Genomic DNA, 17,614 nt, shown 5'->3' with positions numbered 1-17,614 from the left:
ATTTCATTAGACTAGGAGATATTTATAGACTTGGCAAAAACACCTAGATTATACTGAATTATAATGGACAAAAATGCCTGGAATATACTGCCTTTAAACTACTCAGGAGTATCTGTTTGGCATGTTGCCATCTGTAGCAGAGTAAAATAAGTTGCAAGATGCAAACTGGAAGCAAAGAATCAGCTAGAAGAATACTAACAGTAGCTGTCACTGAATTTATGCACAAAATGAAATTTGATGCCAATCTGAGGGCTCCTCTCAAGCTCTTCGGAATCTTGAAGAAATCAAAGAGTAGCCAAATGTTTCTTGGGACAGCACATGCCCATCCATAGGCTATCACTGGATTTTGTTTAAAGTGGAGTTGAAAGCAAATTTGGGGAGTCCTCTTCAATCAGAACATTTGAGCAATTCAAACAGAAGCCAACAAGAGCGCAGACATGAGGGCCTAGGGAAAACAACCAGAACAAAGGGGGGTGTTCAATCATGTGTTTTTTTTAAAAAAATAGGTGTAAAAATTCTTAATTACTGTTTTTGCAATGAAAGTCATGAACAGCGAGCCATCACACACTAAAAGGGAAGCCTAAGCTAAATGTAGCCACACGCAATGTTATTCTTCATCTCTTAGTAACCAAGAAGCTTCTAAAGAGATAGTCCTGCTTAAGCAAAGGAAAAATCAATTCAACTCTCAAATCTGAGAAATTGGGAAATTTGTGGGCACCCTGAAAATAAACCACTGAGAATAAATAAAATGCTTCCTAAGGCAAATTTTTCCCATTGTCTGGAAGCCCTTTTGTTGGGCCAGTCTAAAAGACCCCTTCTCCTATACTTAGGAAATATTTCTGACCAGTTATGTGCCCCCCCCCCAACACACATACTATCACCATCTGGTTCCAATCAACTTCCTGCTTTGCTTTCCAGTGAGAAGTCTTTATTTTTTCCTACTTAAAGGTGTGAGCTGTCATAAATAAATAAAAGGCAGGCCAATGCTATATATAAGATATGCAAGATATGAAAAATTACTTGAGAAATGGATATCACACCAGAAGAACATAATTCAATGGAGTAGGTTCTTGGCTGTGCATTTCTAAGGGCAGAACAAGGCCTGAGATGTTCATGAAAACACTCAGCTGTTCTTTTTTCTGTATTACACACTTACCAATTGACCAATGCCTGTAGCTCTAGCTGTAGCCTCCCTTCTCAAACAGTTCCAGCTGTCTAGCCATTTGGATTTCCTGAGGAGAATATGTCCTGCTCAAACCAAATTGAAAATGATATTAGCTGAAGTGGTTTCTAGGACAACCATTATTTGTGTATTTGAATAACAGCCTGTTTGTTTTCAGAGGAATTACGTAGAAATGGGAAATTATTGCTGTCGGCTGAGTATAAACAGCTCCTGCTTGATGAAATCGTCCTTAGGAAAATAATCATATGGTTTTGTTTGGCTTTCCAGAATTAGCTGAATATTACTGCTGCCGGCTATTGCTGGCCTTGTAACTTGCTAAAGAGATCAATAGATATTTCAGCTGTGTTATTTTCTCAAGCTGCTTGAATCCAACAAGATCAGTAGCATGCAATCAGCTTGAGGTATACAATGCCTTCATTCAGAAATGCACCAATATTGTCTAGCAATTGATATTTTTTTCCTTTGGAAACTTTTTTTCTGTCTCAGAACAGCTGTATCAGAAACTGTACTTACAAAATGTCTATATCGCAAGGCTATTCCAGAAAAAAAAATATTCCCAAGGGAGTACTATGTGAGTACTGTATAGTACTCCCAAGTGAGTACTCAAAATAAATACATTGCAGGTAAAATAGATTTTGCTTGATAAGATGTTATCTATGTAACTTTTATTTAATTTCAACCATCCTGAGATTTTGAGACTAGGGGAAATACTTTTTAAACTGCAGAGATATATAAAATTACAATCAGATTAAGACACAAAATCTGCACAAAACCCAAGCTGACGCAGCTTTAACCTCCACAAAGCCAGATGAATTAAGAAATGTATCCCAACATTGAAGGAGTACTCTACTTTAGCAAGCCTTTAACTATCCCTTCAACTGTAGCAACTGTGTGCTCTATTCATGCAAGCATGGCATGGACTGTGGGCAAACGTTTAGATATGAGTCTGAATGCCATATCTAGACAAATATGCACAACTGGATCAGGGTGAGGAAGTCCTGGCCCCGTTACCTTGGCAATAGAGAAGCCTTCTCCCTTCCCACCAATCTCCACTCCTTTGAGAACACTCGAAGGCCTTTGCACAGTGCTGCAAAAAGAGAATGCCTAAAAGGAAGGAGAAAGTAGAGAGAAAATGTGTGTGAAATGCACACTCTCACCCCATCACATTTCTAACAAATATGCCCCAAACCAAAGACGGTTCTGTTGAACTTCTAAAAATGACATTCCAATAACTTAGTGACAGAGATGTTCAGACAGGATTTCTATGCCAAGTATTTGCTGGACTGTCTCCAACAGTCATGTTTCATGAGTCAGAAAATCAGATGAGTGCTAAACTAGGGCAGAACGAACAGAGGGAATAAAGGTTTTTGCAGACATCAGGTATAAATTTTAATTCATATATAGCTAGAGTTAAACTCGGCCATTTTATGGCCATATAACAAACATATAATAACAAACAATGTAAGTTTTAAACTTTTTAAGCTTAAAAATGTTAAAATAACATGTGGACAGGATGTTTGGAACTTTCCCATTTTAAAAATCAAGCTTTATCAAGCATTTCTTTCCTGCTGTGTTTACATTAGCAACATTCTGGTATTTGGGAGAGAGAGCTCTGAATAAGTGTTTATATTATGAACTGTTGGCAACAGAATGCTGACCCTGATGGACCTTCAAACAAATTCAATAGGCAGTTTCTTATGCTCTTCAAGTGGTAGAGGGGGTCACAAAGATCTCTTTACCAAATGCATATGGGCAGCACAATCCTAAGGGGCACAGCCTCAGCGCAGCTATGCCGTCTACTGAGCGGCTTGCTGTGCCGTGGCCAGCAAGGTGACAAGGAATGCTCCCCAACACCTGTGAAACTGCTCTATGCTGTTCCATGGTCTTCACCACCATTTTTGCTGGCGTAAGTTTGCTACAGCAAAAGTGGGTGTTCTGGGGCAAAAGGCCTCAGGGAGCTGACTAATGTCAGTCCTGCCCTCAGGAACACCAACTTTGACACCAGTGCAAGCCCCTGTGCCAGAGGTTTGCTGTGGCTGCGGCTGTGGTCCATCAAAGTCAGTATTGGTCCATCAAAGTCAGTATTGTCTACTCAGACCAGCAGCGGCTCTCCAGGGTCTCAGGCAGAGGTCTTTCACGTCACCTGCTTGCCTGGTCCCTTTACCTGGAGATGCCGGGGATTGATCCTGGGACCTTCTGCAGACCAAGCAGATGCTCTACCACTGAGCCACAGCCCCTCCCCTAAGAGACACAATAAAATCACAGCTGCTTGAAAAATTCAGTGTTGGGTACCGAAATGCTCAGGGAGTAGATGATAAACATTTCAAATAAATTCAAGCAAATGGATCAAGTTAATGACCATTGTGTCTTCTTTTGATTGATTTCAGCTTTATGATGGGCCTAACCTGATAGGCACTTTCTGTGACAACACGGATCTCCCATCTGGAGGCACCCTAAGTTCTCGTCTACATGTTGTGTTCTCTTCTGACAATGTAGTTGAATCTTCTGGGTTCCAGATGCTGTGGCAGGTAAATGGTAAGTTACCTTGAACTGATGACTTATACAGGATTGTTCTTCGTACTTTCCCTTTCACAAATTAATTGACTAGACCAGTGGTTTCCAAAGTGGGCAGTACCACCCACTAGGGGGCAATGGGATTACCTAGTGGGGCACTAAGAGGCAAGGGGGCAGCAGGGGGTGCTAGAGGTGGGCCTCTTTAACTGTGTTGTTGGATAGGGTAGGGGGTGCTGGGGTTGAGTTTGTGGAACCAAGGGGGCGGTGGCCCGAAAAGTTTGAGAACCACTGGACTAGACCGATATGATAATCCTGGAAATATTTATTTAAAGGAGACATAAGAGGCTGACAGCTAAATCTGATGCACATTTTCATGAAAGTAAATTGCACTTAATTTGTGAATACGCTCCACTGAAGCCAGTGAGACTTTACTCTGAGTAAACATTCATAGCAGGCTGTGATCCTAAATCTGTTTATTAGGCAGTGGGCCTGATTAAACTCACTGAAAGTTAGGATTATACTGCAGTTGAAATAGTCCTTGTGGTGCAGTAGATGAACATGGGAGACGTTCCAGTTCAAATCCCTGCTAAACCATAAAATTTGTTCTGGAACCTTGGACAATTACAATCTATCTGTCAAGCTAACCTCACAGGCATGTTGTAAAGTAGGGTTAGTTAACGGTGTTATCACAAAGCCCTCTTGGGTCCACTTCAGGTCCTGTTGACCAAATGTTGCTCCAGAAGTTCTACATTTGGAAATGAATTTGAACCAGGATTGCTGAATGTGTGGAGAGGAAGTATAAAGCTTTCATGTGTCATTTTCCTGACCTGGGTAGCCACTATTTGCCTTGTTGGGAAAACCAACTTGTAGTAATGAGCTACATGTAAATTTCCCCAGCAGGAGAAATAGTGGCTCTCTTGGGCTGTTTCACATTGGGAGTCTGATTGGGCCCCCTGCATGCCTGGGAATTACTTAAGGCTTCCTGGTCAGGACCAAGAAGAATACACAGGTGTTTCCACCAATATTCCAAATGGAGCAGGAAAAAAACCCTCAACTGGTGCATTGGCAGAAGTGGTGAATAAATAATTAAATAATTAAAAAGTACATCTAAAAATATTCTCCACTGCTGCTTCTAGTATTGTGGAATGCTTAGTAGGGTTGTCAAATGACCTGGAAAAATAAAGTAGACTGACAAATTAATATGTCACAGTAAAATATCTTCTCCAAAAATCGGAGATTAAGGGTTGTACTGCATGGAGATTAACACTATTGCTAATATTTGCACATGAAGCTTCTCTGAAAGGTATACCGTATATACCCGTGTATGAGCCGACCCGCGTATAAGCCGAGATGCCTAATTTCTCCCCAAAAATGGGGAAAATTAGGCACCCGCATATAAGCCGAGGGTCGGTTTATAACCCCTCCCCCTCCCGCAGGCTTACCTGACAGGGCTCCTGGCGGGGGGAAGCGGCGGATCCGGCGGGGGCGGCCTTCCTGCAGCTGCAGGAGGCCCCCCCAGGCCGCTCCTGGTGGTGGGAAGTGGCGCGGGCCCGGCGGCGCGGCCTCCCTGCGGCCGCAGGGGGCCTCTGGAGGCCGCTCCACTACTTACTCATTCAGGGAACTAATAATGTAAATTCTGTGCTTCGGTTACTTATGTTATATGGCTGTGCCATGTGGGCTACTTAACAACCACCCGTGAGATTAAAACCTGTGGCATTTTGCGTCTCTCCAGCAAGAGTGCAGGCCTGGAAATACTAATTCAAGAGCCACCGTCGCCCTTGCGGCCCGAGCTGTTCCCACTATTCGATGCTTGACAGCACAGCAAAGCAGCTGGAATCTGCCGCCGGGGCCCCTGCCATTGGTTGCTAAGTTGATCTGCTTGCCGCACATTGTTTGAATGGAAATTCCTCTGCACCGGCGTTCAGCCTGCAATCATTTGGCAAACCCCAAAGGATATTATTCCCTTTCTCTCTCTCTCTCTGGCTAGACGTTTGAGGAGTTTAGAATGCCGAGAGAAGGTAGGAGGGGAGGTGGTGGTCCAAGCAGTGTTGCTGAGAGAGAAAGAAAATGAGAGTGACTTATGTGAAGGGAGGGAGTTCTTTAGCTGAAGCCCAGCAGGGGAAGTGTTACTGCACAACAGGGCTAAGATCTCAGGCCTGTGAGGTGATGTCATCGGAGAGCTACACAAAAGAAGAAAAAGAAGTGCCTTTTCTGTGTGCAGACAGATGACATCATCCCCCTCAGCAGTCGTACCTTATCTTTCTTTTCTGCACTTCTAAATAGTTTCTAAGGTCTGCCCCAAGGGGGGAACACTGTTCTCTGTCTTTCCCGCAACCTTTGCCCTTCCTAAATTCTTTAGGCTCAGTACTTGGATTCCCCCCCCCCTTCTTCAACTAGCACCCCCTCCCTTGGGCACTTTTCTATTTGTGCTGCTGCAATGTATGCTTTTTTTAAAAAAAAAATCTAGAGCAATCAGCAACTGGATCTCTATCTTGCCCTCTGTTTGGGGGATCAAATATGCAAGTTCTCCTAGGATGTTTTAGATTTTGAAATGTGCTGTAAAAGCAGCTCTACAGTTCTTGACAGCAAGTCAAACTCTGCATGACATACAAATAAATAAACGGATAATGTACTAATTCCTCACTCAGCTCCTTGGGGCACTATTCATATCCCCTTTCAGTTCCTACCTGTTGAGAAACCTCCCAGATGATTGAGTTCATCTTGCATTCTGTGCTTTTGTTCACAGCTGCCACCATTGAGCAGGATCTGTGAAGCTAAACAGGAGGTGAGGGGAATAAAGCAAGTTGTATGTCTTCAGTAAATTTGCTTCTTGGGTTGCTTTCTGGCTTGCTTTATTAACAGTTTTTTTGGGGAGGTGGCTTGCAACTATTTCCCCATTTCAAGGAAGACTCCTTACGAGTCTTCTTGATTCTGTTGTTTGACCTCACTGGCATTCATTTGGACTTGTTTGTGACTTTTCTAAATGGTAGGGCACGGTCGGCACATTTTACTTGCACTTTCAACATAGTGGTTTTAAATGACCTCTATGTGGGCATGCCTGGCTAGTATTTGGATGGGAGACCACCAAGGAATACCAGGGTTGCTGTGCAGAGAAAGGCACTGGCAAACCACCTCTGTTAGTCTCTTGCCATGAAAATCCCAAAAGGGGTCGCCATAAGTCGGCTGCGACTTGACGTCACTTTATACACACACCCATGACCTCCTTGCACTGGTGTAGTTAGGGGGCAGAGCTGAGCTCTGCTTTCAACTTGTTCCCTAGTACTATGTCCCCATCCCTTTAAAGGGTTGTTTTTTCCTGTTTCCTTGATGAGCTACGCTATACCACTATACTACAGATCAGATGAGAAAGGGAAAATGAAGTTATGGGCTTCGGGGGCACACTGATGCTCTTTTGAGCAAGCATGTCAGCGAAAAGGGGGGAGAGCAGTAGATGGGGATGGTGACGGCAGCAAACAGAGATAGAACGGGGGGTATGGACCCTGTTTTCACCTGTTCTTGCACCACTTGCTACGGCTGCTATGGCAGGGGTGCATTTCTGTGCCCTTGTGTAGATTTGGCTTTGGTAATTTGGGGCCAGTTACTTTCTCTAAGCAAAATCTACCTAAGGGGGTTATTACGAGGATACAAATGGGAAAAGGGGAATCGTAATAAAACAGAATGTCGTGGCTGAATGAGGATTTGAACTTGGGTTCCCACTGTCCTGGGTCTGCTGTTCTAACCAATATACACCTTCTGTAAATAAAAGATACACTGAAATTGACATTAAGGCCACTGCTTAAGAGTTCCGTGATGCCAGATTCTGGGTATTAACTTGGAGTAAATATTCACCCAGTTTTTTATCTAGTGTTTTATGCCCACTGCAATTTCTTTCCCGTCTAGAGGAGACAGCATAGAACATTTTGAATGTAATCATCTCTGATGGAAAAGCCACACCTTTGGTCACTATCCAGAGCTGTCTTTGAATTTGGGAGCCACTGACTTGGAATAGTCCAGCTGTAGCTCAGCAGCTATTTCTTGAAATAGGCCAAAAGTCTTTGCAAATCAGCATTTTACACAATCCACAGTTACATTCAAGGATTCCAGGCAAAGGAAGATGTGGCCACCGATCACATGCCCCTTCTATTTGTTGTACAGTTTCCAAGCAACTCTGACTCGGGTGGGCAGACATCGTATGTACTTTCCAGGGGAACTCCAAGACCTTTATATGCTATAAAAATGAAACCAGAGATCTCTCTGCTTTTTTTTTCTCATGGTTTTAAAAATATATAGTAGACGTTTCCAAAAATGACTACAAGGAGCTTTGACCAAACTGAGTATGTCCCTGGAGTCCCTGGAGAGGCATCTTGAGTGAGCTGTTTGTTTGTGCAGCCACCCCAAATATTTCAGGACCAAATGTTCCTTTGGCTTAGAACCTCTTGGAGAATTTTTGCTCCTGCAGCCTATGAAATAAAGAAAGTCCACTGGGAGAGGTGTGCATGTTCTCCTATTGCTTGTGCCTTTGTTTGCTGCCTAAAATCCTTCCTGTATTACAGCAAATGGCTAAATTTCATTCTATTTTTAATTGGGGGAGGGATCACTCCTGGCATTTGCAGTCAAATGCAGTCAGAAGAAACTGATTCTTAACATGTCCTGCACTGAGGATTTCTCACTAAATGTTTGAACATTCTTCTTCAGATATTCAGTGTTCTGGTTTAAGCAACGTTTCATTTCACGCTTCAGTTAGGCATCTATCACAACTGTAATTTTACAAATGAGTAGAAAAATGTGTTTTATCATTTTTATATTTCGCGTTTTATCATTTCCTCCCGAAACAGATATTCTTTCTCTGTGTCATAATATGATTCAGTTAACATCTGCTTTCAGTTTCCTGTCTTTGATTAGTTGACTAGATTAGCCTTTTAGCAACCAGGGAAGAAGTGCGTTTGGCATCTACTGGGGAACTGTGAGGGCCTTCACTGAGAGCCAGTGTGATGTAGTGGTTAAGAGCAGTGGACTGTATTCTGGAGAACTGGGTAGGTTTCCCCACTTCTACACATGCAGCCTGCTGGGTGACCTTGGGCTAGTCACAGTTCCTTCCAAACTCTCTCAGTGCCACCTACCTCACAAGGTGTCAGTTGTGGGGAGAGGAAGGCGATTGTAAATCACTTTGAGACTCCTCGTGGTAGAGAAAAGCAGGGTATAAAAAACCTTCTTCTTTGTTGCCGTTGTGCTTGGCTTTCATGATATGCCCTGATGCACTCACGTGCACACACACACACACACACCCATAGAAAGAAGGATTTCCCCCCTTGCTTAAGTCTTTAACTTTTAAAACTCTCCCTGATAGTGATATATTGCTATAAGACGAGCCTGTGACTTGATATCCAGCAGCACCAAGCCCCCCCAACTATGTTTATTATGGGAATTTGGGTTTTCTATGGGTTTGAAGGGTATTATCAGTATTATCTGCTCTGGTTAGACCTCAACTAGAGTACTGTGTTCAGTTTTGGGCACCACAATTAAAGAAAGATGTAGACAAGCTGGAACGAGTCCACAGAAGGGAAACAAAGATGGTGAGGGGTCTGGAGACCAAGTCCTATGAAGAAAGGTTGAAGGAGCTGGGTATGTTTAGCCTGGAGAGGAGAAGACTGAGAGGGGATATGATAACCATGTTCAAGTACTTGAAGGGCTGTCATATAGAGGAGGGTGCCGAGTTGTTTTCTGTTGCTCAAGAAGGTCGGACCAGAACCAACGGGTTGAAATTAAATCAAAAGAGTTTCCGTCTAGACATTAGAAAGAATTTTCTAACAGTGAGAGCGGTTCCTCAGTGGAACGGGCTTCCTCTGGAGGTGGTAAGCTCTCCTTCCCTGGAGGTTTTTAAGAAGAGGTTAGATGGCCATCTTTCAGCAATGCTGATTCTGTGACCTTAGGCAGTTGATGAGAGGGAGGGCATCTTGGCCATCTTCTGGTCACTAGGGGTGTGGAGGGGGGAGGTGGTTGTGAATTTCCTGCATTGTGCAGGGGGTTGGACTTGATGGCCCTGGTGGTCCCTTCCCACCCTATGATTCTATCACTTTTAGTTCTGGTGCTGACTGTTGCAGAGCTGGATTGTGCTGGACCTCTTCACTGTTCTCAGCCTGCCATAGACATTTTCATGACTAAAGATAAAGTACTGGGCGCTTGAAAGTAATTGATTCCATGGGGGAGCAATTGACTACTCTCATTTTTTGTCAACAGCAAAACCTTTAAAAACTGCTTTGCAGCTGCGAACATCCAAATATTGGGGTGAACCTTTGAGTTGAGGGCTTCCCCCCCACCACCACATTTTTGACAGGGACGATATGGCAATCCTCTCGCAAGCAGATGCCTAGGCCCCTCTTCTAGCAATATTCGATATAGTGAATGCACAATGACAAGAGGAAAAAGGGGGTGACAATGTGAAACTGTTGCTGATGACAGGACAGCACCCTTGTTCAAAGATCCTGATTTTTAAAGACACATCTGCAAGAGAATAAACACATGCAGCACCTGGGAAGATGCAGAGGGAGGGAAGATGTGCAGAACCTCCATGCTCAGTGTGATTCTGATGCTCGTGAATTTACTGCTAAGGAAAGCCAGAATAAGTCATGTGTGTGGAAAAACCCTTAATCTTTTTTTTTCCTGCATGCACTGTGTATCTTAGGACAATTAATATATTTATGATCCTAATAACACTAAGCAACTGTACAGTCAATGAACACATGGAGCTGCCTTATACTGAATCAGACCCTTGGTCCATCAAAGTCAGTATTGTCTACTCAGACCGGCAGCAGCTCTCCAGGGTCTCAGGCAGTATCTGAGTGTTCAAAGCACTTCACACTTTATGGTGCAGTAATCCTCACAAGAAGCTTGTAGGGTGGATCTTCGTTTTGCCGATACAGAAGTGATAACACAAAGCTGAAAGAGAGAGAGAGTGGCTTGGCTAAAACTACCTAGTAGGTTTCTGGGAGGTACGATTCAACTGGAGCTTTCCTGATTTACAGCCCAGTCTCTTCTTCACTACAGTGCTATGCCGCTTCTCTGGCCAAATGCAGTGAGTAAAAGCGTTTGTAATAATTTTATGAGATGGCAAAGGTAACAAACACATTTTTAATCTTTCTGTGTAAGCATGTTTATTGCATCAGCGGTTGCATGGTCAGCGGTTTTGCCCCTTCTCTGCTGACCAGGTAGAAGACCTGCCACGTGTTCTTTTTCACTGTGCCCTGTACACCACTATAGGACCTAGATTGGTTCAGTGCATACCACAGATGTTGGTCTCAGAAGAAGAGCGAGTAAGATTCTTGCTGGCTGATGTACATTTATCTATTACACAGAGAGTGGCCTCTTTTTTCATTATAGCAATTAAATTAAGGAAAAAGTTTAATAGGTCTGATACAGGTAATGCAATGGCTTGATATAGTCCACAATATCCCGGTAAACGATTTTAATGGGGGGGGGGAGAGTCTTTATCTCAATGTGTAGTAGTAGATGTTGTTGTGATATTGAACTAATACAGCTGTGGGTTGAATTTTATTTTATTCCATTTTATTTTGGGTGTAGTTGGTTTTTTAAGGTTTGTGACCACAACATGAATAAATCTGACTCTGGCATTGGTGGTATTTCCTTTTGATAAGTAAAGGTTTCCTTTCATCTGATGAAAAATAAACAGGAAAGTAACTTTACAGACACCAGTGACAGAATCTCACATTCATTTTGCAAGGGCTCAGATGATAAGAAAAGGTCCTTTCCTGTACTTTCTTGTGGTATAAATGGTCTGTCCCAAAACAACTACCTCTCAAGCAGTGTTTAGATTTACAGTGCTTTTCTGTGTTAGTATGAGTTCATAGAAGCTGGGATCTGTTTATGCCCACCACAATGAAGTTGTTGAAATCCTGAGAAACAGAATTGTTCTTGATTAGTGATTTTTCTTCCTTTTCTTGTTAACTAAGCTGTCAAAAAGATTTAGGCACTGACCTTTTTGCTAAGGTTCACTCAATAAAGGTCAGCTTGGCTCATCAGTGAGAGGGTTCTTGCTTTAGGAAAACTGCAGGATATATACATCCATGTATTATAGAAAGCAGGATATGAAACGCAGCTGTAGCTGAGAAATGAGGGAGAAAACAAAGATGGGGCCAAGAATCTAAGCAGGCATTTATGTGGCCCTTTTTAAAAGACGATGACATTGTTGCTGATGTGAACATATTGATTTCCCCTCCCACTGCTTTGACTTTATCAAGCTGTTTTTCGAATTGCTTTGACAGGTATCATGTATACTGAAACTCTGCAAACCTTAAAAATAATTTAAATAGTGAGGTTGTACCAAGATGCATTGGTCATAGTCATATCACAATCTTGCATTAGCGTCCATTGTTGTCAGACACCCCTTAAGTGAAACCTAAAAAAGGTGACAAACAGGAGCATAGAACAAAAATTTGTTTGTGAGAAGAAAGGTATGGTAGAAAAAGACTGTCAATGGCCCAGACAGGGAGAAGTCCTGTGCCTTTCCCCCCATCCCTGTCAAGTCACTGCTGACTTGTGGTGACCCCATAGGGTGTTCAAGGCTAGAGATGTTCAGAGGTGGTTTGCTATTGCCTGCCTTTGCATAGCAACCCTGGACTTTTTTGGTGGTTTGCCATCCAAATACTAACCAAGGCTGACTCTGCTTAGCTTCCAAGAGCTGACGAGATTGGGCTAGGCTGGGCTATCTATGCAAACTCTGGCCAGTCAAAACACGGATCACCATAACTCAACTGGGCATTCTGTGAGTGTTAGTCTTAACTAATAGCTGCTAAGGGGATCCATGTAGTACTACTGATCTGAGCAGCACTATAGGTTGGCTCCAACCAGCTTTTCTGCTGTTAAAAAGGGAAGGAGGGATCATCAGAACTTCTGTGATGATAATCATGGGACCTGCTGGGAATCTTGGGATCTGTATTCACAAAAGCCATGTGTGATGGTGGCTGTATTTTGAAGGAGAATTGGATAACAGCGAAAAAGATAGTTGGATCCAACACTATATATTCAATTGTAATTGCATCAAGGAAGAAACAACCATGAGACTTAGTTCCACAAAAATTATTTTAGGATCAAGATGGCAGTTCTACAAATTGGTAAGCCTTGGCATCAGGTTTCCTGTTTGTGACTTACTGCAGGCCATTCCATTTGTTAGAAAATACAAGAAAAATGTGAATGGCGAACAAATTAAGGTATTTAGAAATTAGCTACAGAAAAGTAATGCTGACATTCTTGCACTAGGTTTTACTGGTCAGTAGTAATGGTGGCTAAGATGGTTTCCAAAAAATGTATTGCTCATGGTGGCAGAACATTAACTAGATTAACTAAATGCCATGGGAATTTCAGAACAGATGCGTAGTGTGAAAATAGCATAAACTAAAAAGTGGAACTTGGCTCAGATGCCTCAGAGACCAACAGCTGTTGCCTCCCCCAACTGCCTGATAAAAATGTGTAGAAACCAGCCACATCCTAACAAGGACACCCAGTAGTGTTTCCCCTGACCTTTATTGTTCTTACCGTTACTCACCATTTCTAGCCTGCTTAATGAATCAGTATGGGAATATATGTTGTTGTTTGTTTTTGTGGACCATGCCAACCCTTATAAATCTTTATGGAGATAAGAGAGGGGCAGTCAAACACTGAACTAAAAAATGTTAGACTCTAGACTCCCAAGAGACCACATGTAAAGTAAATAGCAAGAAAAGGAAATGAATCATTTTTCTTCCTTCATGAGAAATTCAGCTGCAATTGTTGTCAAAGAAAATAGATTCCTTTGAAATGTGGTGTTGGAGGAGAGGGTTACGGATTCCGTGGACTGCCAAAAAAACAAATCAGTGGGTTATAGATCAAATCAAGCCTGAACTGACCCTAGAAGCTAAAATGACTAAACTGAGGCTATCGTATTTTGGTCACTTCATGAGACGACTAGAGTCACTGGAAAAGACAGTCATGCTAGGAAAAGTTGAGGGCAGCAGGAAAAGAAGAAGACCCAACAAGAGATGGATTGACTCAATAAATGAAGCCACAGCCTTCAATTTGCAAGATCTGAGCAAGGCTGTCAAAGATAGGACATTTTGGAGGACTTTCATTCATAGGGTTGCCATGAGTCGGAAGCGACTTGACGGCACTTAACACACACACACACACACACACATATATACTTGGTGGCCTCGTGGTTCTGTTATTTCTTTAATGAAGTTAATAAGGGCATGTATTCTTGCTATCAAAAATATCCCAGAACAGGAACCACACATTAAAGCCATCATCACACAACCAGCATACCATGAGCTGGATGCAACACAGATAACATTAACTTTTGTCATGCTGGAAAGTTTGTGTGAATCAAACCTAACTGTGTGTTTTCAAGCGCATTCATATTTTGAACATCTTTGCATGGAGATTATTCTTTCTGTCAGGCTGAACTGTCTTGCCTACTTTTTCCAGGTTGTGGTGGAGAACTCAGTGGGACGTCTGGATCTTTCCATAGCCCTGGATACCCTAACAAGTATCCCCACAATAGGGAATGTCATTGGTTTATTCACACAGCCCCAGGCAGCAGCATCCAACTCACCATTGTGGAATTTGATATTGAGTACCATCCAAGTTGCAACTTTGATGTTCTGGAGGTAGGTTGCTTTGTTTTAATTGAACATGTTTCCTTCTCATTGTACCCAAACACAAATTGTTTTAAATAATCAGAAAAGAATAGCTTCATCTAGTTGAATGCTGCCCTGACCTCGATGGCCTAGGCTAGCCCAATCTCGCCATATCTCAGCAGCTAAACAGGGTCAGCCTTGGTTAGTACTTGGATGGGAGACCACCAGGGAAGTCCAGGGTTGCTATGCAGAGACAGGCAATGGCAAACCATCTCTGTTTGTCCCATGAGGGGTTTCCATAAGTCGGCTGCAACTTGATGGCACTTTACACACACGCATATAGTTGAATACTATATATTTAATGCCAATGTAACTAGTGTAGTGGTTAAGAGAAGTGGACTCTAATCTGGACAACCGGGTTTAATTCTCCACTCCACCACACAAGCAGCGGACTCTAATCTGGTGAACCAGGTTGGTTTCCCCACTCCTCCACATGAAGCCTGCAGGGTGAGCTTGGGCTAGCCACTTTGAGACCTCTTAACGGTAGAGAAAAGCAGGGTATAAAAACCAACGCTTCTTCATCTTTGCCTTCATCTTCATCTTTTTCTAGCGTTTTTCTTCCTCTAGCTGTTGCATCATATGCATTAACAGAAAATCTCCCTCCAGCATGCTTACAAAGTATTATAGAGTTCTAGGGGGAAACGCTTTCGTAGCAGATCATGGGGGCATTTTCTTTCATCTGTGGAAATTAGCCCGATAAAAAGGCATTTATGTGCCATCATTGTTTCTTGGAAACAATTGTTTCTTGGAAACAATGTTCTGTGTCAAACTGGTACAACAAATATAAGGAATAATACTTTGAATTTTGGGCAGTGTTTTCCTTGGTAAAGGAATTAAGGCCTCTCAAAAATATGTATTCTTAACAGTAGGAATTGGAGCTCTCAAGATCTTATGTGAAATGCTTTGCAAGGAGAGCAAAGGGCACACAGAGACTGTGTAATCTAATGGTGGTGGGTTTAATAGACTTCTGTCTGTGGGCGGTGACAGCTTTGGGTAGTGTAGTTATTAAGGCATTTCCAGGAGCCAGAACAGTACAGGATTGCCTACTTATCATTTCCTGTTCTCTGGAACCTAATGAGAAGAAGAGAGCTTGGGCAGGCATTGAGCTGACTGCAAATGCATCCAGAGCACATCTGCAGTACAATCGCACGCACCCGAGAAATTGTTTTTCTGATATTCATCATAGAGCTTTGAAAACCAGTGACAAAAAGGTCAAACTCTTGTCTGTAAGACTTCATATTACTTTCCTTCCACTCCCCAGATTAGGAATCACATGTGCTTAAAATGATTAATGAGCGCTGATCAATCTACAGATCCCTCTATCTTAGCAGAAATAGAGGATGTTAATGAACTATTATCACAGTGTTGCAAGAAAGTTTTCTCTCTGTTGCAGTTCTGTGGAAGTATTCTAACATATCATGGTTCAAAATGGAGACACCAGATTACTAGTTAAGGGCAAGCCACTGGGAGCATATTATTCCCATTTTGTTTAATTTTCTAATTCAAAGTGCCTGCCTAAAAGTTCTGGAATCTCAGTTTCCTGGAACTACCTGCTCCTATACAAATCTGCCTTGATGTCATCATCCCAACTGGGATGGCCATAGTTTAGGGTTGACAGCCTCCAGGTAGTGGCTGGAGATCTCCCACTATTACAACTGATCTCCAGGTGACAGAGATCAGTTCACCTGAAGAAAATGGCCACTTTGGAAGGTAGGTTAAAGATAAAGGTAGTCCCCTGTGCAGGCACCGGGTCATTCCTGACCCATGGGATGACGTCACATCCTGACGTTTACTAGGCAGACTAAATTTATGGGGGGGGGGGGTTGCCAGTGCCTTCCCCAGTCACCTTCCCTTTACCCCCAGCAAGCTGGGTACTCAATCTCGGAAGGATGGAAGGCTGAGTTGAGCTGGCTACCTGAAACCAACTTCCGTCGGGATCGAACTCAGGTCGTGAGTAGAGCTTTTGACTGCAGTACTGCAGCTTACCACTCTGCGCCACGGGGCTCCTGTTGTAAGGTAGACCAAGACATTATACTCCACTGAAGTCCCTCTGCTCCTCAAAACCTGCCCTTCTTAGGCTCCACCCCCCCAAAAAAATCTCTAGGTATTGCTCAACCCGGAGCTGGCAACCCTACCTTAGTGATTCTGGGCCTTTGGGCAAAAGTTCAGGATGGGGCCCCAGAACCACTGCCATTCCACACCATCCCACCAACCTCAACACCGCCACTGCCACCAACATGGGTGCCTGAGCCCCAAACAGGGCAGTAGCAAGAGGCCAACCCTGATTTGGCTGCCTGAGCCATGGACGATAGGGTTGCCAACCTCCAGGTACTAGCTGGAGATCTCCTGCTTTTACAACTGATCTCCAACCGATAAGAGATCACTTCACCTGGAAAAAATGGGCACTTTGGCAATTGGACCCTATGGCATTGAAGTCCCTCCCCTCCCCAAACTGTGCCCTCCTCAGGCTTTGCCCCAAAATTCATATACAAGTGAACACTTTGCAATCTAAATTAGGCAAGCAAGAGAGAAAGAAGGCAAAAACCAGGCTTAGACTGAGCCTGTATAGGATTGCATTGTGAGAACTATACTTGTGAGCCTCTACTGCAAAAAGAAATAATAATAAAAATACTTAAACCATATCATATAATCCCAGTAGTTTGTTTGAGAAACTACTCCACCCCCGCGAGCCAGCGTGGTATAGAGGCTAAGAACTAGTGATTAGGAGTGGTGGACTCTAATCTGGAGAACCGGGTTGATTTCCCCACTCCTACACATGAAGCCAGCTGGGTGACCTTGAGCTAGTCACAGTTCTCTCTGAACTCTCTCAGCCCCACGTACCTCACAGGGTGTCTGTTGTGAGGAGGGGAAAGGCAGGCGATTGTAAGCCAGTTTGATTCTTCCTTAAGTGGTAGAGAAAGTCAGCATATAAAACCCAACTCCTCTTCTTCTTCCTCCCCGAGGGAGGAAGAACCAGCCAGCCTGCCACATATGGCTTAGCTTGCATCCCTGCGCAGCTTGTAGCTTGTGCTGCCATCTCACACCTGCCCTCTATGGGATAAGGCTCACAGCAGCAGCTGCTGCTTGCTTCACATGGAGGGAAGACAGCCCCCCCCCGACTTCCCCCCCTGGCCTTAAGAGCCAATCTGCCTCTGCACCACATTTTCCCCTGCTGCTTTCAGCCTTACAAAGAGGTAACGGATTGATAAACACTGTCCTTGTATATTAT

The 17,614-nt window shown here is 43.3% G+C and overlaps 1 protein-coding gene across 1 annotated transcript in view; it reads left to right on the top strand.

Annotated features, from left to right (window-relative positions):
* CUBN (cubilin) overlaps positions 1 to 17,614 on the top strand; it is a 157,887-nt gene that overhangs the window by 58,458 nt on the left and 81,815 nt on the right. The window contains 2 exon segments of the mRNA XM_056857098.1: positions 3,571 to 3,718; positions 14,174 to 14,355. Coding sequence (XP_056713076.1) covers positions 3,571 to 3,718; positions 14,174 to 14,355 — 330 coding nt within the window.

Source organism: Euleptes europaea, chromosome 11 (assembly GCF_029931775.1).
Source record: "Euleptes europaea isolate rEulEur1 chromosome 11, rEulEur1.hap1, whole genome shotgun sequence".
Lineage (NCBI taxonomy): Eukaryota > Metazoa > Chordata > Lepidosauria > Squamata > Sphaerodactylidae > Euleptes > Euleptes europaea.
Note: the sequence above shows the minus strand (reverse complement) of the source record. Positions and strands in the feature narration are given on the sequence as shown.